Source organism: Rutilus rutilus (assembly GCF_951802725.1).
Source record: "Rutilus rutilus genome assembly, chromosome: 21".
NCBI classification, from domain to species: Eukaryota; Metazoa; Chordata; class Actinopteri; order Cypriniformes; family Leuciscidae; genus Rutilus; species Rutilus rutilus.
In genome coordinates, this window is record NC_140226.1 from 9,856,516 (window position 1) to 9,882,744 (window position 26,229).

The 26,229-nt window shown below is 37.1% G+C and overlaps 1 protein-coding gene across 3 annotated transcripts in view; it reads right to left on the reverse strand.

Annotated features, from left to right (window-relative positions):
- Positions 1–1,997: 1,997 nt before the first annotated feature.
- Positions 1,998–26,229, reverse strand: part of sash1b (SAM and SH3 domain containing 1b) — a 116,075-nt gene continuing 91,843 nt past the window's right edge. For all 3 annotated transcript variants that reach the window (XM_084394239.1, XM_084394241.1, XM_084394240.1), the window contains 19 exons: positions 24,794–24,922; positions 24,146–24,193; positions 23,988–24,037; positions 20,605–20,642; positions 19,611–19,697; positions 19,385–19,497; positions 19,146–19,247; positions 15,057–15,189; positions 14,188–14,573; positions 13,381–13,455; positions 13,107–13,250; positions 12,529–12,661; positions 10,910–11,079; positions 10,622–10,831; positions 9,898–10,048; positions 8,028–8,159; positions 5,079–5,794; positions 2,963–3,094; positions 1,998–2,540 (listed from right to left, as the gene is read on the reverse strand). In XM_084394239.1, coding sequence (XP_084250365.1) covers positions 2,499–2,540; positions 2,963–3,094; positions 5,079–5,794; positions 8,028–8,159; positions 9,898–10,048; positions 10,622–10,831; positions 10,910–11,079; positions 12,529–12,661; positions 13,107–13,250; positions 13,381–13,455; positions 14,188–14,573; positions 15,057–15,189; positions 19,146–19,247; positions 19,385–19,497; positions 19,611–19,697; positions 20,605–20,642; positions 23,988–24,037; positions 24,146–24,193; positions 24,794–24,922 — 2,991 coding nt within the window. In that variant the 3' untranslated portion in view covers positions 1,998–2,498. The remainder of the gene's footprint in view (positions 2,541–2,962; positions 3,095–5,078; positions 5,795–8,027; positions 8,160–9,897; positions 10,049–10,621; positions 10,832–10,909; positions 11,080–12,528; positions 12,662–13,106; positions 13,251–13,380; positions 13,456–14,187; positions 14,574–15,056; positions 15,190–19,145; positions 19,248–19,384; positions 19,498–19,610; positions 19,698–20,604; positions 20,643–23,987; positions 24,038–24,145; positions 24,194–24,793; positions 24,923–26,229) is intronic.

Sequence of the window (26,229 nt, forward strand, 5' to 3'; positions counted from 1 at the left end):
GTATGTATATATATATATATATATATATATATATATATATATATATATATATATATATATATATATACAGTGAGGAAAATAAGTATTTGAACACCCTGCTGTTTTGCAAGTTCTCCCACTTGGAAATCATGGAGGGGTCTGAAATTGTCATCGTAGGTGCATGTCCACTGTGAGAGACATAATCTAAAAAAAAAAAAATCCAGAAATCACAATATATGATTTTTTAACTATTTATTTGTATGATACAGCTGCAAATAAGTATTTGAACACATGTCTCTCAGCTAGAATTCTGACCCTCAAAGACCTGTTAGTCTGCCTTTAAAATGTCCACCTCCACTCCATTTATTATCCTAAATTAGATGCACCTGTTTGAGGTCGTTAGCTGCATAAAGACACCTGTCCACCCCATACAATCAGTAAGAATCCAACTACTAACATGGCCAAGACCAAAGAGCTGTCCAAAGACACTAGAGACAAAACTGTACACCTCCACAAGGCTGGAAAGGGCTACGGGGAAATTGCCAAGCAGCTTGGTGAAAAAAGGTCCACTGTTGGAGCAATCATTAGAAAATGGAAGAAGCTAAACATGACTGTCAATCTCCCTCGGACTGGGGCTCCATGCAAGATCTCACCTCGTGGGGTCTCAATGATCCTAAGAAAGGTGAGAAATCAGCCCAGAACTACACGGGAGGAGCTGGTCAATGACCTGAAAAGAGCTGGGACCACCGTTTCCAAGGTTACTGTTGGTAATACACTAAGACGTCATGGTTTGAAATCATGCATGGCACGGAAGGTTCCCCTGCTTAAACCAGCACATGTCAAGGCCCGTCTTAAGTTTGCCAATGACCATTTGGATGATCCAGAGGAGTCATGGGAGAAAGTCATGTGGTCAGATGAGACCAAAATAGAACTTTTTGGTCATAATTCCACTAAACGTGTTTGGAGGAAGAAGAATGATGAGTACCATCCCAAGAACACCATCCCTACTGTGAAGCATGGGGGTGGTAGCATCATGCTTTGGGGGTGTTTTTCTGCACATGGGACAGGGCGACTGCACTGTATTAAGGAGAGGATGACCGGGGCCATGTATTGCGAGATTTTGGGGAACAACCTCCTTCCCTCAGTTAGAGCATTGAAGATGGGTCGAGGCTGGGTCTTCCAACATGACAATGACCCGAAGCACACAGCCAGGATAACCAAGGAGTGGCTCTGTAAGAAGCATATCAAGGTTCTGGCGTGGCCTAGCCAATCTCCAGACCTAAACCCAATAGAGAATCTTTGAAGGGAGCTCAAACTCCGTGTTTCTCAGCGACAGCCCAGAAACCTGACTGATCTAGAGAAGATCTGTGTGGAGGAGTGGGCCAAAATCCCTCCTGCAGTGTGTGCAAACCTGGTGAAAAACTACACGAAACGTTTGACCTCTGTAATTGCAAACAAAGGCTACTGTACCAAATATTAACATTGATTTTCTCAGGTGTTCAAATACTTATTTGCAGCTGTATCATACAAAGAAATAGTTAAAAAATCATATATTGTGATTTCTGGATTTTTTTTTTTTTAGATTATGTCTCTCACAGTGGACATGCACCTACGATGACAATTTCAGACCCCTCCATGATTTCTAAGTGGGAGAACTTGCAAAATAGCAGGGTGTTCAAATACTTATTTTCCTCACTGTATATATATAAATAATGAATCAAAGTTTTTAACGAATCAAAAGCTTTATTAGTTTTTAAACACATCTCTTGAAAATACATTTACAAACATTCAGTTCATTCACACCAACTTGCATTAGCCCATAACAGAACAGAACCCTTCTTTACCCCATAACAGAACGTTATTGATTAAAATATGTAGCCTATGCCAGTTTTTACAAGCAAAAATCATCAAATAAGTCCTATATTACAGCAGGAAATAAATATGTTTTGAAATCAATATGAACATTACTCAAAATATAAGACAATGCAGTTTACAGAGAAAATGCCTTTTTAGTTTGGGCAGATAACAAAATAATATAAAAACTGCTTTCTATTAAAATAAAATATGGATATAATGATAATCTATCCAAAACAAATGACAGCAAAAGTAGGTTTCACTCAGATGAACTATTATATACATTTTCAAAGGCAACATTTATGGTTTCCACAAACTCCTAAAGAATTTGGAACTGGTGCCTTTTGATCATAACAGATTAAATTTGATTCAAAACCAATCGTTCTTCAGTGTCCACTAGTGCAGGTTTCAAATGAAACCACGAATACATGTCAGACTACTTCAGTTTCTACTGTGCTGTCTCAAGCCTAAAAGGACAGGTAAAGAGAAATTCGAATTAGAAAAAAACTTTCAGGTAAATCAAAAGCATGTAAAATTCCACAAGGAGAGTCAATGATTCATGATCTTTAAACTTCAGGAGTCAGCTGGATTTATAATCGACCAGCTGGTATTATCCTAAGCTGCTCCCACAGTTCAGGAATCAGTACGGTGTTGTCCAGAAGTGCTCAAGGGATCACACATATCTCTGACAATCCTCTCAATGGGATCTGTGACATACGAAAGAAAGTCAAAGTCAGACACGTTTATAAAGAATGTGCAACTGACCCTTTTCACAGACAGTGATGAAGCTTTTACACAGTTATCGACATCACAAATCTAGTAAAGTTCATTATAACACTATAACGTTACTTAACTTAAAAATGAACATGGCTACAAGGGTGTTTCTAAGGAAACGGCAAATTTCAACATTTCTCTCAATATTTTTTCCCTCTTGGAGAGTCATGGAAACACTATCATGGATTTTTTCCTTTTGCTATTAGTGCAAAAATGACATTTGCTGATGTCTCTCGTTCACCACTATAAAAATGTACCCAACTATGACGATTTCTGCTTCGGAGAACCCCAGAAATGTGAAAAGGGTCCATTGACACTCAACATACTGTATGGCGTCACGAGACAGGACACTCACTGCTGTTCGATGCTGCTTTAGAAGGCGTTGGACTCTTGTCTGATCAATCAGAATGGCAATGTCACCCAAAGGTTTGTCCAGATCTTCAGAATATCTCTGGATCAGAGAGAAAGGCACTCCGTAACGGCCATGCTGAAAGAAAGACAAGAGAGATCAGTAAACTATAGTACTTTGTACGTGCATGCACACATAATTTGTTTTGCACTAATCAGTTTTTCCACAAGGTGGCAACACTAGCCAAGGCCATTGTGTCACAGTAGAAACTAAATAGATTGAAAAACAACAAAATACAGAAGACTGCAAGAACAGACGCCTACATTGACAAGCCCTTGTGTGAGGGGATTATGAGATAAATGCAACTTTAATCAAAGAAAAGTCCCTGTTTTGTTTATAGAAAGTTGAATTCAACCAACGTCCCTTTAAGACTAGTCATTTCACTCGGCGGCCATCTTTGAAATGCTTCTCCGGCATGCAAGTGCAGCTTCTTTTTGAATGGGGAAACATCAAATTCTCCAAAACTGTTCGCCAAGCTTACAATTAAATTTCATATTTGAAATCACCAACGAAATCTGACAACAACTGTCTCATACATTTTGTTTTTAAACACTCTAATCATGACAGAAAACAAAATTTTTCAGGCTGGATCAAGCTGATCCAGTGGAAGCTCGCGTCTGACTGTTTCTATAGGAACCGGAACTAATAAACGGCAAATGCAATGACTCCATGACTTTACCAATCGGCCATTGGCTCTTACTTAGAAGGCGGGACTTATTCCGCCATGTTGAGCGTTACACTTTTCCCCATTTAAAACGATACGAGTGATGCGTCTTGTGTTATTCTATAGTCTTTGGTCAAAGTCCCTTTCAAGGAAAGTCTCTTCACTCGGCAGCCATATTTGCAACGCCTCTGGGCAGCTATTTCGGGCATTCAATGTCCTATCTATTTGAATGGGGGAATCCTGAAATCTCAAAAACTGCTTGCTGAACTCACAATTAAATAACATATTTCAAATCAGCAACAAAATCTCACATTAACTGTCCAATAAATGTTGTTTCTTATGCTCAAATAGCGTTAAAAAAGTTGGGAACCGAAGCTTGAAATGGCAGCTGCGGTGATGTTGTGATTTTACCAATCAGCGATTGGCTCTTTTACTTAGAAGGCGGGACTATTCCGCCATATTGCACGCGAGAATACACTTTTTTTAATCGACAAAGATGACATTTTCTAGAGCGCATGTGTCGACCGCCTGCGTTCGCTCGCTATTTAAATAGAGGCTTTGAAAGGCTAAGAGTCACATCCTTGACGATCAAAACAGACCGAAGACAATAAGTGTAGCATTTTGTTTTATGAAATAATTGCACAATATTTTGTTTCAATAATATTTATTCTTTAACATTTTATATTTAGAAGTGCTAAATATTTACCTCTAAATTATGCACCATTTATTTCTATATAATACAAATGCTAGAATAGTTAAACAATTTTTAAATTTTTTTCCAATTAATACAGTGTGTTCAAAGTAAATATATGTCTGTGCATTCTCTAGATGCTTAGAGTATTTTCAGACATAATTACTTACTTTTATTAGGTTTTGGATTTGGTTTTTACAGAGCCTCTAAGGGGACATGGTGGTGGAAAAAGATATGAGATGGGAGGAAAAATAATGTCAATGCTTTTGCATTCTGTCCCCCGAGAAACTTTGCATTGCTCGCAAAACCTTTTGACCTGTTTGCGAACAAATAGCATCGACAAATATCTTTTCCTCAAATATCTCATATTTTTTCTCTTCACACTATCCATTTAGGGGCTCCGTAGATATATATATATATACATTAGATACAAAATCTTAATTTTGTTCATAGTTCTGCATTTTCACATCAAGTGTGACTATTATTTAACCTTTTTTAATCATGTCCATAATTTGTTTTGTGTTCACACACCAAGAGAGAAGACACAATAAGTCATCAAGTTTTGTACCATTCCAATGAAGTAAAAAAAAATTAAATTCTAAATGCATTACTTTTCAGTCTAAATGACCAAAACCACCAGAGGGTTATCTGCAAAGACAACATCTGTAATATATAACATTAATCAAGTCAGAAAAAAAAACAGATACCTTGTCAGAATATGGCTCATCTGTGAGGTCGATGCCATCAGAGCATAACTTTTCCTCCACTAAAGTCTCCAGGTTGGCCTTTTTCCCAGAATGAACTTTCTTGGCCGGTCTGTAAATGAGTAACTTGGAGTTCCTGGGACCTTCCTGGCCAGAGTTCGTCTTAGACGACGTGCTTGTGGGAACCTCATTTCTCCCGACGCCAGTGTCCCTGCTCTTTAATAACGGCAGTGGAAGAGGTTTTGGAGGAATTGGTGGTTTCATGCGCTGTGTGCTTGGAGGACGATCATCCACAGGAACCTCTTCATACTCCACCACTGAAACGCTTGAGGACGGCTGGGCTCCATATACAATCTCTTCAGACTCAACATTCTCCTGTGCTTGACTTGAATTCTCCTCAGTACTGTCAGGCAATTTTCTGTGCAGATGAAGTTCCTCTACTGAGAGGTAACGCTTCAACAGCTCAGCTGGACTAGACTGATGATCCAAGGCGCCACAACTGCGACTCAGGGGTTTTCCTCCGAGGATGTAGTGGTTCCTTCCCAGATGAAGATCCTGCATGGAGTCGACCTGCAGTGGAAGTGGAAGGTCCGGTCTGGTTTTTGGGCTCAACCTGCTGGAATGGCAGAGGGGTGGGATGGGAAACTCAGGGGAGGAGAGATGGCTGGACTCAAAGCCTGATGAGGACCTGCTTAAATGAGACGTCTTTTTGCCTTTGCCTACAAGAAGATTCACGTGAAGAAGATGTGATTCAACATGACAACAAAACAGTTACAAATGTGTCATACGAGTTTGAAAAGACACAACTGGATATATATATATATATATATATATATTTTTTTTTTTTTTTATCATAAACTACCATTCAAAAGTTTAGGGAAAGTACAGTTTAAAAAAAAGAAAGAAATTAATACTTTTATTCAGCAAGGATGCATTCTATTGATCAAAAGTTACAGTTAAGATTTCTAATGTTACAAAAGATTTATTTTTCAAATATGCTGTACTTTTTAACTTTCTATTCATCAAAGAAAAGCAGCACAACAGTTTTCAACATTGATAATAATCATAAATGTTTCTTGAGCAGCATATTTGAATGATTTCTGAAGGATCATGTGACACTGAAGACTGGAGTAATGACAGGAATAAATTACACTTTAAAATGTATTTAAATAGAAAATTTTACTGTATTTTTGATCAAATAAATGCAGGCTTGGTGAGCATAAGAGACTTCTTTAAAAAACATTAAACAAATCTTTTAAACAGCAGCATTTTTCCTTGAGACAGATCATAGATTGACGGAAAAGATCATGCAAAGAGAAACTGATTTGTTGTGCGTAGTGATGAAATATATAGTTTAAGAGTGAACAGAAAGTACTGGATGGAAAAGGAGAGGAGCAGACAGGAATAAGCAGGCGATTCAGATGAAGAGATCATAGAGTATTTTATTCCATAGCTTCTGTAATGACATTGACTGACATCTCTCTCCCTCGGTCAGTGACACACACACACACAGAGCTCAGAGTTTCAGTCGGATCCATGTACATGGATTCTGTACGCTTTTTTTTTTTAGCCACAGTTGCAAAGAACATGTAAGACATTAATCTTACAAAATCTTAAGGACATTTCCGGGTCATATGTAATCCCAAAATCAAAGAAATAAAAAAAAAAGTTACATTTTGCTTAACAAAAACGATCACTCCATTATGATCTTGCACTGTGAGATTGTCATTAAACACCCTCAAACTGTAAAAAAAAAAAAAAAAAAAAAAAAATCACTATTAATGTAATGCAATTTTTTTTTTTAAATAATGAATAATCTAATATAATTATATCTGATTAAACCAACTATCTATTTTAATTCATAATATTACAATATTATTAATACTTTTAGACATTTCAATTAATATTTTTGATTTAATTCCTATTAATTGTTATGTTAGTATTAAATAATATTATAAAAATTAGTATTAATGTATTAAAGTATTAACACGGTTGTAGTGTACTGCTTTAATTTATAACTAATAAAAAAAAAACAGTGTATTATAATAATGACAAGTACAACAAAAAATAATAGTTATCACAAAAACTGTAATGAGAATTTTCCATTTAAATAGTCATTTAGCATTTATGTAAACATACATTTGAGGGGAAGATGTGTTTAATATATATGAAAAAAGAAGAATTGGCTTAAAACAGGCCTTTTCTTATAATTTTGTATTTCTCCAAGTTGATTTTGGGGTGAAATGTGACCTGGACATGTTTTCATGAGTTTCACTCTTTATTTAAGACTGATGTCCTCGCAGCTATGATTGTATCTCTTGTCTCTAACTGTGGAGCAAGATGTATAGACGTTTTTTTGTTTTGTAAATATATCTACTTTAGTCTCATACGTTTGCATATCACAAATGATTTTTAGGCACATTTAAAGATATTGTGCAACATCATAGTATTTCTTACTAGAAAAATATACACACACAAACAGCAACGTCTCGCAAGCACAAGCAAAAAAAAAAAAAGAAGACATCGTCAACTCTTCACAAGGGCTACCGACATGAGCATCTTATGACTAGTACTCTTTTGTTCGTCTAAACCAAAGCAAATGATATTGAACATTTATGTGATCAGAATTTCAAGCTGTAACAGTGAATAATATTGATTTAGGACCAAACTTCTTCACTCTTTTTGGTTCAACACAAATTCAGCAAATCACGCAACACGGTAGAAAGTCGGTTCTCGAATGGAAATGGGACTGAAGTGAAATCTCAATGCAAAGTCACGTCACGAGTAACTGATGCTGTGGATGAGAGATGCTCTGGTCCGCTGAATGCCGGGAATGAAAGCAGATGTCGTCCTCACGGCAGAGAGACGAGTGAAAGCAGAAGACCATGCAGAGATCACAGACAGGAGGAAGAGGAGGGCTGGAGAGTCACAGGTGAGGAAGGCTGTCATTACCGTTCTCCAGGTTCTCGTTGCTCTCGTAACAGCCCGAGTCTCGAGGAGAGTCTCCTGGCGGGACGCTGCCCTCGGACAGAAGCTTCTCTTGAGAGTCTCCGGATGATCCCTCGCGCTCCGGGTCACTGTTACCTGAACAAAAAACACAATTTTAGTTCTTTACTAAAAGATATGATGCTCTTGAAGTCTATGTGTGGTCGGGATTTGGTTCAATTTTATTATTTTGGTATGACTGATAATTATTTTTGAATATATGCTGTAGGCGCAATTCACATGTAACATTATAAGCTTTTTCTGTTACATATTGTATGAAATTAAATGTTGGATATGGCTTATAATAAATATTTGCAATGCATATAGTTCATATAAATGCATTTACATGCATAGCAAAGCAAAAAAAATTATGACAAACCAAATCAAACACTTAAATTAAAACTTTATGTAATACATTTAATGTAGGAGGGACAAAGTAACATTCAGCTGAAATTTAGCTTCTTAACTTTTTCTCTCACAACTTTTTTTTTTGAGAGCAAACATACATTTTTATTTTAATACACCGTTTTAGGAGAATTTTAATGAGAAATAAACACATATGTATCTGGGTATTACAATAGTAATATTAATACAGTGATATATTTTTACTTCCCCTTACTGACAGACATTTTTAGGTGAATTTTAATGTAAATATTATGTAAAATATTTGTAAAAAATATTTTTTACTTTGTATATATTAATTTATAAATATATATTATTAAATAAAAATATTTACTATTATAAATATATACCAATAGTATAAATACCTACCACTGAAATTCTTTTAAACTGCTTTTATGCTCACCAAGGCTGCCTCAAGAATACAGTAATATTGTAAAGAATTGTTACAAATTGATTATTGTTTAAAATATCTCCTTTCTATTGAAATACATTTTAAAATGTGATTTATTTCTGTGATGGTAAATTTTCAGCATCATTACTCCAGTGTCACATGATCCTACAGAAATCATTCTAATATGATGATTTGGTGTCCAAGAAACATTAATTTGTTTCATGATTCTTTGATGAAGCATTTATGTGAGATAGAAATATCTGATAACATGATGTCTTTACGGTCACCTTTGCTGTATTGCTGAATAAAACAATTTATTTCTTTATTTCAAAACTTACAGACCTGAAATGGTAAACAGTAGTATATATAAGACTTTTATAGAGACTTATAAATTCTTTTAGTGACTTATTAATTCTCATTAATTCTATTGGTAGCACTGTTAAAATGACTGGTTAATCAGACGGAACAGTAAAATATCTCTCAGTAAACATATTTACATGGACACTTTTTGTTTCAATTGGAATTAAATCATTCTGATTGAATCCGCACTAGTGTTCACATGAAGGCTAAATAAAGTGATCTTGATGTGTGTGTTTATATTGTGTGTGTTTATATATCACAAGCTTCAAAATTGGATTGAAACTTTTGACATGCGCACACTGCACGAATACACAGTTTCCACTGGTGACGCATACTCTCCATCCTCATATTCTTTGTTTTAAAAAGAAGACTTGTTTATTTATTTCAGGTCCTATTTCGGAGACGATGAGTCATTACGCCATTTCTACGTCATTGCACATGCACAAAACTTTCCAGTTTCGGTTTTCAATCCGATCAGGTGTTAACATGTCCTATCGAACGGATTAGAAAAGGTTTATCCCACCCCTTTCAATCGGTTTGGGTATTTTTATTCCAACTGAGGTGTTTACATGGAGCATTTTCATTCGGATTGGACTTTTAAACCAATTGTAATCGGAATGCAACGCTCCATGTAAACGCACCTAGTGTGTGTGTGTGTGTGTGTGTTTGCGGTCGGCCTCTCACTGTCACACTCCTGCAGAAGCTCCACGGCGGTGAGCAGGACGGCTCTATGCTGAGGATCTCTGATGTTCAGCTCGTCCAGATCTTCCTCCTCCAACAGCTTAAACGTGTCCAGATCCTCATAGCCGTTAAACAGGAACGTGGGCATGTGCTCCTGCAGGACGATGAACCAGGGTTATTATTGTGTATTAGAACCAAATATACATATATATTATATATATACTATAATAGTGTAAAAATAATACTAAAATAACACTGCATAACTACATTAGGTAACATGAATTAATAATGAACTGCACTTCTGCAGCCTTTATTAATCATTTACATTTAATAATACATTAAAAAAATCAAAAGTTGTATTTGTTAACATTAGTAAATGCACTGTGAACTAACAAACAATGAACGACTGTATTTTTATTAACTAACGTTAACAAATATTAATAAATACTGTAACAAATGTTTTGCTCATAGTTAGTTCATGTTAGTTAATACATTAACTAATGTTAACAAATGAGACCTGTTACCGAAATATGAGATGGAATAAGTCATTGCTTTTGCGTTCTCTCGCAAAAACGTTTGTGTTCTTTGTGAGCGAACGCAACAGCATTACTAAATCATTTCCCCTCCCATCTCATATTTTTTTGTCTTCACACTGTCCCTTTAAGGGCTCCGTAGTGAGGAACTGAATGGAGCATTACTGTGTTTTTGTAGTTTAAAGAGACATTACTTTGAGATTGATGCGCTCCAGAAGCTCCTCTACAGAGGTCGGTTTGGGAGGATGGCTCTTCCTCCTCTTCTTCACGCTGCGTTTGGGTTTCTCCTCTTCCTCGTTTAGCGTCTCCACGTAGATGAACTTAAATGTTCCCACCTTGTTATTCAGCAGCCCCATCCACGTGCCCATGGGCGGCTTACTGATGACGTCGATCATATCTCCTCTCTGCAAGGCAAACGCATGCTTTAGATGCAGAGCAAAGGAAGCTGATGGTGGGTTTATTCATGAGAAAGCAGCTGTGACCTTGAGTTTGAGGGAGTCGGTGTCGTACGGGCTCGGGGTGAAGTCTGTGTGTACGAGAGCGCGGCCACAGAACGGTCCTCTGTACGGCAGCTCGTCTTCATCACCGTCTTCTGATTTCACGCTCTCTCGGTTGCTGGTGGACGAATCTGTGGTGCTGACCGTCTGACCGCCTGCGAAAACAACTAATGCTTTAAACACGTCTACTGACATGGATCAACCCTGGTATTCTTTGAAGTACTGTGTAAATACCGTGGTATATGAATACGATGATCATTTAGTACCATTTCAGAGTAGCATCTGACACCATAAGGGTAATCCATTTTTATAAATTCTGGTCAATTCTGCACTAGACTATAACAAGACTTTAAAGTCACTAAACTATAAAACTATTCATTTCAATTTCTTCCCAAAAAATAAATAAATCTATATTTCATGTCAGCTTATACGGTAAGCAGATGTGTGATAAGTAAAATAATATACAGTCAGCAAGTCATTTTCACAAAATAATTAAATTATAACACCAATTATAACATCACCCTGTCAGGTTTATTTTGCATGATGACCAGCAGGCTTGTATATTATCTATTAATCTGCTCTGTTATATTCTATTGTTATATTATACTTTCATTATACATTCAGTATTCATTATACTTTATTCTTTTATACATTTTCTGTTTTTTTAGTATTGATTATATACTATTATAGTATATAATACTGTATTTATTATTGTAAAACATTATGAAATAGATTTTGTATTTCAGTTTTGATTTTAATCTTAGATTCAAATTTGTAATTTGTATTATTTTTAATTGTTCTATTTATATTAAATTAAGTATTTTTATATATAATATATATAAATATATATAATTTTATATTAAACAGTTTTATTTCTACTAATTTTACTTTTATTTAAATTTTTTGCTAAGGCAAAATTGATAATTTTTCGTTTTGTTATGAAAACATTTTTTAATAGCTTTAGTTTTAATAAACACAAACAACACAGTACTATACATATCTATTATTCATAATTTTTAGTAATTTTATTATGTGCTTTTGTCATTTGAATTTGTTTATTTATTTGACTATTTAGCTTAAGTTTATTTTTATTTCTGTTTTAGTTTTAATTTTTAGTAATTTTAGTATTTCAATTTAAATAGATTTTACTTCAGTTATTTAAAAAAAAAAATAGTTTTAACAATAACACCACTGTATTATACATATCTTTTATTCGTAATCTTTCAGTCATTTTGTTATGTGCTTTTTTTCAAGAAGTCATGAATCATTTTTTATTATTTTTATTTCAGTTTTAGTCATTTTAGTACTTAAAAAAAAAAAAGTTTTACTTGACAATAACAACTCTGTATTATACTTATATATTATACAGACACCTTTTGGTTCTTTAATATTTGAATGAAAACATAATACATTAAAACATAGAATGGACATTTATGGGATAATCATTGTTTCCTATTTGGCTATTATATTATATTTTTATATTTTGTACATTTATATACTTTAATAAGGTTTAATATTATAAAGTCTATATTTGTTTCTTTTATCTGACACTTTCATAAATGTGCCTTGCACAAGTGTAGTGAAGCATTTCCACACACACTTACTCATGGAGCTCTGACCGCTGAGGGAGCTCCTCAAACTCTCCACTGATCCTCCAGCCTTGAGTTTGGGTTTCTCCAGAGAGTCTGTGTCGGTGTGAGGAGACTGAGGGCTGCTGGGAGCTCTGCTGGGGCTTGACTGAGTCAAACACAACACACTGAAATCAATACCATGGCCAACAGAAGGCGCTAGATACACAGAAATCAAATTCTACAGGTGCACTGCTGACTACTAAATGACTCAAATGTAATTTGGTTCCAAGATAAATGGTGTTTGCCAAGTCAAGCATCACTATTACTGTTGCTCATATTGGAGTAAGATATCTGAACAACTTCTAACCCTAGGTTTTAGTGTTTAAGGAAGCAGACTTCATGAATTTTGCTCGGTAGATAAAAAAATGACAAACACTTTGACTTTGACAATCATTTAGTAACTAGCCCAAACACCCTAGCATCATGGCATACACAAACTGCATTCTGCTTCAACAAAAATGACAGATTTGCTATTTTGGAATTGCTAAAATTGTTACTCAGTAGTCCCTTCAGTAATCTGCATTATACATGAATCCTCATCACACAATCACCTGCTCTGATGGAGAGGGATTATATTTCTTGGATATGCGTTTCCTCATGGTCTCTTTAACAGATTTCACCTTCTTCCCCAGAGAGATACGGGAAGGTGTTGGAGATCTGGATGCGTCTCTCATGCTGATATTGCCGTTTTCATTCTGCAAGACAGACATGACAGAATACACAACTTCAAAATCTTCTAAAATTATAAAAAACGGCTTGCAAGAAGCTGAATAGATTTTGGAATAGATTTTATGACTATTTTGCAGTTTTCCAATGTGTCCTTACTGTGGGGTCAAAGCTGCTGTTGCCCATGTACACAGATCGGCTTGTGAGATCAAATCCTCCAAAGCTACAGGTCCTCTGTGACACAAAGAATAGAGTTCGAAAAGCGAAAAGTTATATCTTTACATTTAAATCTTGACAATACAAGTTACATTTTCAGTGAATAATGACTCAAATTACATCTATTCTTCACATAAAAAAATAATATATATTTTTTAAACATTTTGGAGCTTAAAGTCACCCTGACACATGGAAAATATAATAATATAAAATATAATAATCAAATAAAACCTAATATATATTATTATTAATATTTTTATTTTATTTTTCCATTCTGGAGCTTGACATCCCCCTAAAAAATAAAAATAAAATAAAATAAAATAAAATAAGACAAAACATGGTGGATAAAAAATAAAATAAAACAAAACAAAACACAATACCTATACTCACTCCATTAGAGGTGCTCAGGGCTCGTCAAAAAAATAAAGTGAAATAATAAAATAAATAAAAACTATAAATAACACAAAACAAAACACAGTACTTGTACTCACTCCATTGTAGTTAGAGGGGCTCAGAGCTCATCAATTTTCTTTTAATAATAATAATAATAAAAATAAAAAATAATAACAAAAAATAACAAAAAATAACAAAACAAAACAAAACAAAACAAAACAAAACAAAACACAGTACTTGTACTCACTCCATGGTAGTTAGAGGGGCTCAGAGCTCATAATTTTTTTTAAATAATAATAATAATAAAATAAATAAAACAAAAAAAAAAAAAAAAAAAAAAAAAGTGCTTATACTCACTCCATGGTAGTTCGAGGGGCTCAGGGGTCGTCTCATCTCCCCGTCGGTCACAGAGCGGGACATCCTGGGCTCGACTTCACCGTCTGCCTCAGAGAAGGAGGAACCGCTGCCTGCGTCCAGCCCAGAAACTGCTCCGCCGGGTCCAGACGCCGGCTCCGGCCCCTGACAGCTGCTGGACTTACTGAAGAGCTTGTGGCTGCTGTAGGTGTCTAAGCTGCTGGACGAGGGAGACGTGGTCAGACTGTCCGAGTCTCTGTCCAGAGACAGCTGTTCATGAAGCATGAAGCTCAGACCATCACCCTGAGACACGGCAAGACGTTTGTGCACCCCAGAGTAGAGAGAGAAGCCCTCCTCGCCCGACGGGAACGCTTCAGGACTCACAGGGTCTGGAGGAGAAACAAAGCAAGTCAACCTGGAAACTATTGACCCCATTTACTTTCTCAATACACTTTTTTGGTCTCAGTGCATGCTTGAGCATTCTGTCCTTTCAGGGTCACATCTTGTGACATCACGTCCTGTTTTTGGTTCGTTTACATGTCTTTGGTCCGTGTTGCGTTCATATTTCACTCGTACCGCACCAGAGTTTGTTTGGAAAAGGACTGAGACACATCTTTTCAGCGATCTCGCTCCACTTGTTTGGTTTTGCACCAGAGTTCGGATGGCAGCGTTCACACTTATTCAAATGAACCGCACTAACAGAGCAATCGCACCAGAGTTCGTTTGAATCAAATCAAACGTGCCAAGTGTGAAACTCGAATTCAATCCACAGTGATTTTTCTATTACTGTTAAAATCCTAGATGTTCTGCATACATCTGCACAGCTATGTACATTTCAGGTTAAAAGTTAATGAAATGCATTCATATCTCACCTTTCGACCCGTGTTTTTTGGCCTCATCAATTCTGATTAACTTCTTTCTCACACGTCGAGTTGAATTAACGAGTTTATGAAGTCGGCGAAAGGTGATGGACTCTTCCAGCTCGTCCTCCGACTGTTCTCTCGACTGTACAAATAATAAACAATAGAAAACAAGATAAATAACAACAACAAAATAAAACAATAACAAAATACATAGAAAACAGCAAAATATAAAATATTTGAAAATAAAAACAAAACGTATAACAATTTTTTTTTTTTATCAAATCAAATAATATAAAAATAAATATAAAATAAAGCAAAATAAATAAATTTAAATAAATAAATAAATAAAAATATAAATGAAATAAAACAAAACACAATATAAAATAAGAATACAAATAATACAATAAAAGGTACTTTACATGTAATGGAAAGTATTTTGACTCATTATTGACCACATACTTTCAGTGGTCTTTAGCCAAAATTCCCCACGTGCAAACTATAAAAACAGGTGATGTGAAGTCAACAGAGAGGCTGTAAACAGACTCATTTACTTCAACATGTAAACTTGTCCTGCAACGTTTGTGCTCCGGACATGAATAATTCCTCAAATATGAGTTATTACAGAGAGGTGTGCTGCTACTTCACTAAGGGATGCGTTTTCACCTGTTGGACGATACAAAACGTCAAACAAATATCCCACACACATTGATCTGAAGACCAGATTATCACAGACGTGAGCGTGCAAGACTCTTTTCTCGCTTATTTTCCAGCAGGTAGAGAAGCATTTCTCAGAAGCATCTGTTTTACCGGCAAACGGGTTCGGCTCAGAAACCACGCGCAGAAGAGACGGCCACATCTTACCTAAAATTACTCATCGTTTATGGTTCATAAATGTGAGCACTGTGTAGTTCTTGCCACAGTTCAGACCCACAGAAGATCACAAGACTTGAAATAAACCCGGTGAAATGTCAAATACAGCCAGTGTGAGACTATTAACAGTCTGCTAACGTCTGTTATAAACGGCTCTTGTGTGCAAGTCTGAGAACTGAACATTTCAGACAAACTATTTCAGCGGGTGGGATGTTATGTAATTGGCATCTGTAAAATTCTATTGTCATCGATGAAAACACAGACACTATAATAACTGGTCAGCACTGAGAACGTTGAATGAATCCCTCACATAAAAGCATTATGGAGGTACCATGGTACAATAATGATACGAATTCGGACAGAGCTCTCCAAGCTTGAACTTTGGAATGCCGTGAAATCCGAAGCTTCTTCGCATGAGCTTGCGTTTGGCGGTCTCCTGCGTTCGCATGTGTTTGAATACAAGTCAGTTGAACGAAAAGTGGTTTTAGAGGGTTGTTCATATCTCTAACCTTAAAAGCAATAATAATTCACGAGTTCACACGTACATGAAATCAGATGTAGTAATTTATGTGTATTTGGCGTGCTGTCCGGGAGCTCGAAATTTGGCCCGAACCCAGAGTACTCCCCCTTTTACTGGGATAGAAACCAGCCAAGAGTGAGGTGATGGGGTGGTGGAGGGATGCTGTGAAACTGTCATAGTACAGAGGTGAGGGAAGGCTATATTTATACCGGCTTCCTCTTACATTTACATTTACATTTAGTCATTTAGCAGACGCTTTTATCCAAAGCGACTTACAAATTAGGACTAAATTAAGCGAGTCATCATGAAGAGGCAAAAAACAACAACAACGCAAGAAGTGCTCAAAATACGAAGTTCAGGCATTATTCAGAGTAGCATAAGCACGATAAGTGAGGTTTTAAAGGGAAAGGTTTTTTTTTTTTTTTTTTTTTATTAAGTTAAGTGCTCATGGAAGAGATGGGTTTTCAGCTGTTTTTTGAATGTTGTCAGGGATTCTGCATTCCGGATGAGGGTGGGGAGAGTGTTCCACCAGCATGGAACTGTGAATGAGAATGTTCTGGAAAGTGATTTTGTGGCTCTCTGTGATGGAACCACGAGACGTCGCTCGTTGATTGATCGTAGGCGTCTGGTAGGGATGTAGGCTCGTAGGAGCGAGTGAAAGTAGGAGGGAGCTGAGCCTGTGATAGATCTGTAAGCAAGCGTCAATGCCTTGAACTTGATGCGAGCAGCGAGAGGTAGCCAGTGCAGAGAGATGAACAGAGGAGTGACGTGGGCCCTCTTGGGCTCGTTGAAGACAAGACGAGCTGCAGCATTCTGGATCATCTGAAGAGGTTTGGTTGCACATGCTGGAAGTCCGGCCAGAAGAGCATTGCAGTAGTCAAGCCTAGAAATGACCAGGGCCTGGACGAGGAGTTGTGTTGCGTGCTCAGTTAGGAAAGGCCTGATCTTCCTGATGTTGTGCAGCGCAAACCTGCATGATCGAGCTGTCTTTGAAATGTGATCTGTGAAGGTCAGCTGGTCATCAATCAGCTCTTGTGCTGATTGGTTGATTACCTGAACGTGCTCCTCCCGAACTTTGTTACATGAAACTTCATTAATACGTCGATGTCGGGCCGGAACCTCATGTCTCCATATTTCTTTACTGTTTTCAATAAATTATTACTAATGGTTACCCTTTATGTCTGTCTGTGGGAGAAGCAATTAAAAATAGCTTGTGACTAATGCTTCTATCCTCAAACTGTCAGTCAGCCCTCCTCTATCATAAATGAAGTGCCGCATGCAGTTTGGCCAGTCTCTGCTTGTTTGCAGTGCAAAAGTAATTAAAGAACTGGTTCTTTGAATAAGTACAGCATTTTTTTTACTCAAGAAACACTAAATATATATATATACTTTATATATAAAGGCTAATGTTATATGAATTTGAAGAAGAGTCTTAGTTTAGCATTTGTCGTCGAGTCATAGCAATACTGTCTTAATAACATGAGATTTCGTCCAAATGACAGAAAAAAACTGAGCACCCACATAGCTATAGTAAACTTTATAACCCCTAAATTGAAGAAAATGTAACTCAATACCTCAGGTGCAGCCGTTCTAATGATGGCCAAAACACGTACAGTATGTACTAAATTCTCAGAAGTTCCCAGGTCAAAAACCTCGTAAGTCCATTTCAAGCTTGATTTTGGTAAAATGTTAATAAAGTGTCTGGCCTTATACAAAGCTACAATATCAACTTTGACAACGCAGCGTTTAATTATTTATCATCTAGCGGTGAAATTGTTTATGACTACCAACTGAATATTACTTTCTAGCCCCTCCCATTTCGAGAGCGTTTTAACTCCTACGGCGGCCGTATTATTTCAAATCTGCCGGTAGTCGCGAGTAATCGCCCCCTCGCATTCGTCACGGTGCCACTGAGTGTAAAAACGCAAAAGGCGAAGCTTGAATTTCCAGGTATGTCCCTCTATGGCTAATGTATTTTCAAGATGGAGGCGCAACATGGCTTCCGCCATTCGAGCGACTCGCTCGTATGTATTCTAAATGGCAGATTCTACGCTTACGAGAATACTTGATTAGTTGGTAGAAGTAATTACACATTAATGAGCACATATCATTTTGAAAGAACAGTGTTTTTTGCTAAGAATCAACTTAAAAAATTACACAGTGTGGCTTTAATAAAAATACAGTGTTTTTTCCTTTTCCTGTAGAGTTTTTGGAGATATGAGGTTTCCACCCGACAGAGACGAACAGTGATGCTTGTCTTAGCGAACACAATAACTAAAATCGAAAAGCATCAAATTCGTTTTTCACAGAATGCACCAAATGGTAAACGAGCGGCTCTGTCCAGTGGAATTGGTGGAATGGCTCCTGCATCCCAGCGCCTTAATCACACAATCCCTGCACAAAAGAGCTGCTGGGCCGCTGAAGAGAGAGCAGCCCTGCATTCAACCGGCCAAAAACGCACAATGGGGGGTTACAGCATTGAGTGGATGAATAGGACCCTGCCTGGAGGCCCAGAGGGGCCGTGGTTCATCTCTAGTACATGATGGGGGGATGGAGGGGTGACAAATCCCACAGATAGCAGGTGAAAACCCTGCTGTGAGTGTCTATAGACAGAAGATCTGCCAATAAACAAGTTCATCACAACAAATAAGGATCTGGCATGCGAGAACATCTCATTGGCAAACGCAGAAGGTGACTGGGAAACTTACATTACAGTAGGAGGATTCGGTCATGGAGGGACTGGGTGTGTCGGTCCAATTGGTCGTGTCCACGCTGTTGGGCTGCTTGTTCTGCATTTCGTATTCCTTCAGCTGAGGGACAGTCAAATGCATGTTAGCGAATGTTCGGGGGAGTAAAATCAAGTCCCATCCTACACTGTTTTTTATTGAGCATTCAGTTATCTTGTATCACATTATGCAGGCAAAATGGGTTGTGAACCATTTCATACCCGAGCCAAGGCTTCCTCCACGGTGATCATCTTCTCCTTCACCATCATCATCAGCTGGATGCGTTCTTCATCGCTCATCGTGATCTCACTGGCCACAAAGCCAGGATCCTCCCCTGTAGACCAGAGGTCAAAGGTCATACATATAATCTCAAGCAATGTTATATCTAGATTTAATCTTCTAGATATGAAGATCTAATGAAATTGTGAATAGAAATGGGTGAAGAACCTTTCGGTAGCGCTCGAACGCTCCCTTTCTGTGCCTTGCGGAAGTTTTGCCAGAACGATTTGTTTTTCTTTCTGTCCCATCTCCCTGCTGTTAGAAACAAAGTTTTAAACTCAGCAAATGTTTTAACTGCATGTTTCAAGAACATACGAGGCAAAACAAACTTTTTTCCACGATCTTAAAAGACAAATATTAGTTGTGCCTAATAAATGCTGTTCTTTTGGAATTTCTATACATGAAACCTGAAGGAAAAGGTATCACTATGATATGACTATGAAAATGTACTCAACATGAAGCACCACAACTAGTTTCAACATTGATAATAATAATAATAAATGTTTCTTGAGCAGCAAATCATCATATTAGAATGATTTCTGAATTATCATGTGACACTGAAGACTGGAGTAATGATGCTAGAATTTAGCTTTGCATCACAGGAATGAATTACATTTTGAAATATATTCAAATAGAAATAATTATTAAATTGTAATAATATCATCTCGCTGTTTTTACTGGTATTTTTGATCAAATAAATGCATCCTCGGTGACCATAAGAGACTTCTTTAAAAAACATTAAACACTCTTACTGTCTCTTGAACAGTAATATAACTGAAAAAAATTATCATTTGGATCAGCGAAGGAAAAAAAACGTGAACTCCTTCAACCGTGTTTAAAATCATCCCAGGATGCACCACATGAAGTTCATTGAGAAGTAGAAAATAGTCATACTAAGGAAAGAGTATGCATGTCTAAGCATCTGACTGACATGTGTTTTTTAAAGGGTTCACATGACTTAATAAGATTTCATAAATAATTGTATAGTGCATTTACAAAAGAACGCTGTTTAGCCAATTAAGCATTTTTATGCAAAACAAAAATGTAGACTCACTCTTGACTTTTTCCAATTTTAAATCTCCCTGATACTCCCAGGTTTTAACCCCGATTTAACTAGTTTTTAGACAACAATAAATCAACAAACACAAAACATGTTACTAACCGGATCCGTCTTCAGAGCTGGACTTGTTCATTGACTGCCTGTAAGCAAAAGTACAAATATGCATGAACTCCAGCAAAAGTGTCTCCATCAAAACATTTGTCACACAGTCTCATCTCACCTGCTCTCCCACATTATTTTCTTCATGTTCAACCCCTATCCATTCATTTGTAGTAATCTGTCTGTCCTAACTGGAGTCCATGTTGCCTGTGGGGCAGTGGATTAGACTCAGCCGTCTGTCAGAGCGAATAAAGACACATGCTGCTGTCGGCCGGCACGCCACACCACACCTCACAGCAACAATGGAGGCTTTTTCACGCACCGGAGGGGTTTTAGAGTGACAGAGCGCTCACATGGCTTGTAAATTCCTGTCCCCCCCCCCCTCTTTATTTGTCTTTCTCTCAGCTGACGGGTGCTGCTGATTTTAGCATGTACCTGAGATATCTTTAGCCATGTAAGGACAGATTTAGGGCTGTGCGATATGACCAAAAACTTATATCATGATATGAGTCATTTTATTTCACGGTAATGATATAAAGTATCACGTTACAGTTACTTTTGCTTTAAAGGGATACTCCACTTTTTTCGGAAATATGCTCATTTTACAACTCCCCCAGAGTTAAACAGATGAGTTTTACCGTTTTAGAATCCATTCAGCCGAACTCCGGGTCTGACGGTACCACTTTTAGCATAGCTTAGCACAGATCATTGATTCTGATGAGTCCAGTAGCATTTCTTTCAAAATGACCAAAGAGTTTCAATATTTTTCCTATTTAAAACTTGACTCTTCTGTAGTTAAACCGTGTACTAAGATCGACGGAAAATGAAAAGTTGCGATTTTCTAAGCCTATATGGCTAGGAACTACTCTCATTCCGGCGTAATAATCAAGGAACTGTGCGGCCGTAACATGGGTGCAGCAGGCGTAGTGATATGACGCAGCGCCTAAAAATAGTCCCCAGCTCGGTAACTTCTTCCAACGTGACCGGGACTAAGTTTGTCTAACCTATTAGACCTATTTTCAGGCGCTGCGTCATATCACTACGCCTGCTGCACTCATGGTACGGCAGCAAAGTTTCTTGATTATTACGCCGGAATGAGAGTAGTTCCTAGCCATATAGGCTTAGAAAATCGCAACTTTTCATTTTCCGTCGATCTTAGTACACGGTTTAACTACAGAAGAGTCAAGTTTTAAATAGGAAAAATATTGAAACTCTTTGGTCATTTTGAAAGAAATGCTACTGGACTCGTCTGAATCAATGATCTTTGCTAAGCTATGCTAAAAGTGGTACCGTCAGACCCGGAGTTCGGCTGAATGGATTCTAAAACGGTAAAACTCATCTGTTTAACGGGAGTTGTAAAATGAGCATATTTCCGAAAAAAGTGGAGTATCCCTTTAAATAAAGTTTTTGCATCAAAATTTGATACCATTAAAATTTCATAAATCTCAATTTCAATACCACAAACAACTAGAACTAGCCTAACATAAGTAAAAAACAAACAAATGCTCAAGTAAAACAGTCAGTGATAAAATAGGAACAAAGAAACTAATTACAAGCAATGGGACAAAAAACCTACAATAGAACAAAGACACAAATGAAATAGACCTACCAGAAAACCTCAAGCACTAAATAAGGAATTCTACATAAATTGTTGTAATCAAATGTGCAAAAAAACACTGCATAGTCTTCACTGTGTAAATTAAATATACATTTACTCTTATAGTTACAAAAGCGATTCAGTCAAGAGCAATGAGATTAACATTAATGGCACAGACAGCAGCAGGTTTACTGTCACTTTAAGACCGAATGCACAGATCAAATATACTGTTACACATGCGCTTTCTTTCTCAACTCGGTTTACGTTCTTACAGCATAAATGACTGTGTTTACAAGTATAATTGCGTCTACCGGTATATCACCCACCCCTAGACTGATGCATTCAAAACTGCAAACAAATGTGTCTTAACCCTGCATGTTCATTATTTTTATTCATCATGTTAAACAATTTATAGTAATGATATTTTAAATACACATTGACATTAAAAATAATTCTTTCACCAAGTAACATTGATCATTAACTAAACTATCAGCTGTTTACAGCACAATATAATAGAATTTATTTGCGTCACCTATTATAAAACAGAGAGTAGTATGAGTTTACAGTAGGGTTCAAAAGTTTGGAGTCAATAACATTTTTAAATGTTTTTGAAAGAAGTCTCTTATGCTCAACAAGGCTGCATTTATTTAATCAATAAGAGAAGTAAAAAAAGTAATATTGTGAAATATTATTACATTAAAAAACAAAACATTTCTATTTAAATATATTTTAAATATGTCATGTGATCCTTCAGAAATCATTCTAATATGCTGATTTGCAGCTCAAGAATTATTTCTGATCATTCTTGATTATCTGATTATGTTAAAAATCAATGATCACTGTTTTGCTGCTTAATATTTTTGTGGAAACTGTGATGCAGTTTGAAATAGAAATCTTTTGATACATTACAAATGTCTTTTCTGTCCCTTATGGTCAATTTAACGCATCCTTGCCAAATAAAAACATTAATTTCTTAATTAACACACAAAAAAAAAACTACTCCAAACTTGCTACAAGTACGGCTAATGTGCAACTTTTGGCTAATATTATATATGTTATGTAGGCTAATATATAACATTTATGTATTAACTGCTTTTTGTATTGTATTTATCAATGTGTGAAGAGCTTGTAACACAACGTAATAATGGTTTTAATAATAAAAGCATGTAGACTGATTTTTATGTGAAGGACTCGGGCCGGTTTTGCAGGGAAAATCCAAAGGATGTGACGGTTGTGCTCACATCTAGAAAACCTCTCTCTTTCATTCAATGACACATGAAATGAATGCATATACAATGTTCAAGATAATACGTTGCTAGCTGCAGTTTACTTAACGGCCACCGGTGTCGCTAATAACAAGGGTTTTTGAATTTTACATAATAGTACTTTAAGCTAATGAAAATATTACTTGGTGAACTTAATAACAAAAATAACTAAATTGACTCGTGCATTACGTGTATTAACATGCTGATGCTGGTGATTCAGATTATATCTCATCCGGTGGACAATGAAAGGAAGGAAAAAGAGAAATGAGGAAAAAAGGGGTCAACAGGAAATACATGCATCATCTCCAATGTCCTGATGGCCGGATGGGTTTCATTGTTGAGTAACTCTCAGGGCTGCAGGGTCTTATTTAGGAATGTCCAGGAACTCAAAATATCTCATTATATCTCATTATGGAATCTTAAACATCTGCATCTAGAAAGTCCCATAATCATGTTCTTGAAACAAGCACAGTTTGCAAAGTCTGGTTTGAGAAACACTAAAAATGCAACAAGACGTCATGTACCTTCTCTCGACCTCAGGTGTGGACACGGCGCTAGACAGCCCCAATGACTCCTGGGAGGGAAAATAAAGACATTTTAGACTCTTAACAGCAAATAAAGAGTGCCTTTCCCACAAAAGCACCAGTTCCTGGACGGGTCATTCTGTGATTAATCCACCCACCTGGATTTCCAACCGCAGCTGAAGGGATGTTGTTGATTCAGCCTTTGCCTGAGAAACAAAGTCACGCAGCAAGTTAAACAAAACACTCAATGACAAACTGTTCATTCCTTCACTCTCTGATAACATTATCTTGCTGAAACCACATGACACATCTCACCATCATTTTCATTGTGAAGCAATATTTATAAGATATATCAGTGGTGTGGCAGTGGTGTTTTAAAACGAGGAGGCAAAGTCCTCACATTTTGAGCAAATCAGCATATGAATGATTAGAATATAGAATATTAGAATATATTTTAGAGAATGAGGAATATAGAAGACTTCTGCGGGATCATGTGACAATGAAGACTGGAGTAATGATGTTGAAAAGTCAGCTTTGCATCACAGGAATAAATTACATTTTAAAATATATTCAAATAGAAAACAGTTATTTTAAATTGTAATACATTTTCACAATATTCATATTTTTACTATATTTTTGTTCAAATAAATGCAGTCTTGGTGAGCAAAAAACATAAAACATAAAAAAACAACTTACCAACCCCAAACTTAGTAGTGTTCGGTAGTGTAGGTGGAGTTTATTGAAAAAATAAAGGATTCAGAAGTGTACAATAAGCCCTTAAACAGAAGCTTATGTGAGTGTTTTACCGTCTCTGCTTCTTGAGCCACTCTGCGTTTGCGTAACTCCTCCATTCTGTCGCACACTTCGCTGTAAGACGTGCTGTAATACTCTGAATACTCTTGGGCCAGGTCCTCAATGTTACCCAGAGAGCCATCCTACAACACACAAACAATGCACTTATTATTTGCAGTTTGAAAACAGAAGTGTGGAAAAAAACTGCCTTTATAATCATCGTAAAACTGTGACGGATATCCAGTTCTCAGACCAAACCACACTCAAAAGACCAGCTTTGTGCCTTTGAAAGCTGTTTCAGACAGACTCCAAGGGCCCTATCATACATCCTGTGCAATGCAGCGCCAGGCGTCACACGCAAGTGCTTTTTGCTAGTTTCAGCCCGACGCAGTTATCATTTTCACGTCTTGCGGCACTTTGTTTAAATAGCAAATGCATTTGTTCCCATCTGTTCGCCCATGGGCGTGCTGGTCTGAAAATGAGGTGTGTTCTGGTGCATTGTTGGCGCATTGCTATTTTGAGGCAACTGAAAAATACTATGCCATTGACCATCTGAAACCTGATCTAAAGTCAATGGCGCAATATTTTGTTTATTTTATTTAAAGAGCGTGTTAGTAATGTGCGCCTATAGGCGGGTCCACAACACGCGTACGCTTTGTCCCGTAGATGGTTTGCTTGCGCGCTTTAACCTCGCGCACGAGCAGATCAGTTTCCTCGCTAGAGGAAATAAATACATAAATTCCGTCATGTAAATAGCAAATCCGCCATGGCGCGAGCGCAACTGGCTTTTAAAGGGAATGGGAGATGAGACTTGTATTGGTTTATTGCACATTACACCCAAAACACACCCATTACTCATTAAGAGAATATGGACAACCCTTTTAGACCATGCGCCGGGTGCACCGACCATTTTTCCCGTCGTTAAACTAGCAAAAGTGAATTCACACTTGTGCCGTGCGCTTTAGACCATGCGCTTAGATTGGGCCCAAAGTTGGGTGTGTTCACACTAGGCAGGTTTGGCTCGATTATAATGAACTCTGGTGCGATTGCTCTGTTGGTGCGGTTCATTTGAACAAGTGTGAACACTGCCACCAAACCCTGGTGCGGACTGAGAACGCTGAAAAGATTTGTCTCGGTCTGCTTCCAAACGAACTTGAATTTCTAATTAAATATGAACGCCAACAAGGACCAAAGACATGTAATCGGATCAAAAACAGGACGTGATGTCACAAGATGTGACGCTAAAAGGACAGAATTCTCAAGCATACCTGGTTTTTCTCACAGGCCCTGTCCAAAATGGCACACTTCTTATGCACTTTCAGTATTGTGGACTTACAATGGCTGCCACGTGCGCTGGTCCTTTAAGTCCATGAGACCGTAAGGTGTCCTATTTAGTCATTTTAGCTTTCAGAAGGGTGCTCATGAGCGCCCCCTTTGCGGTCGATATGCG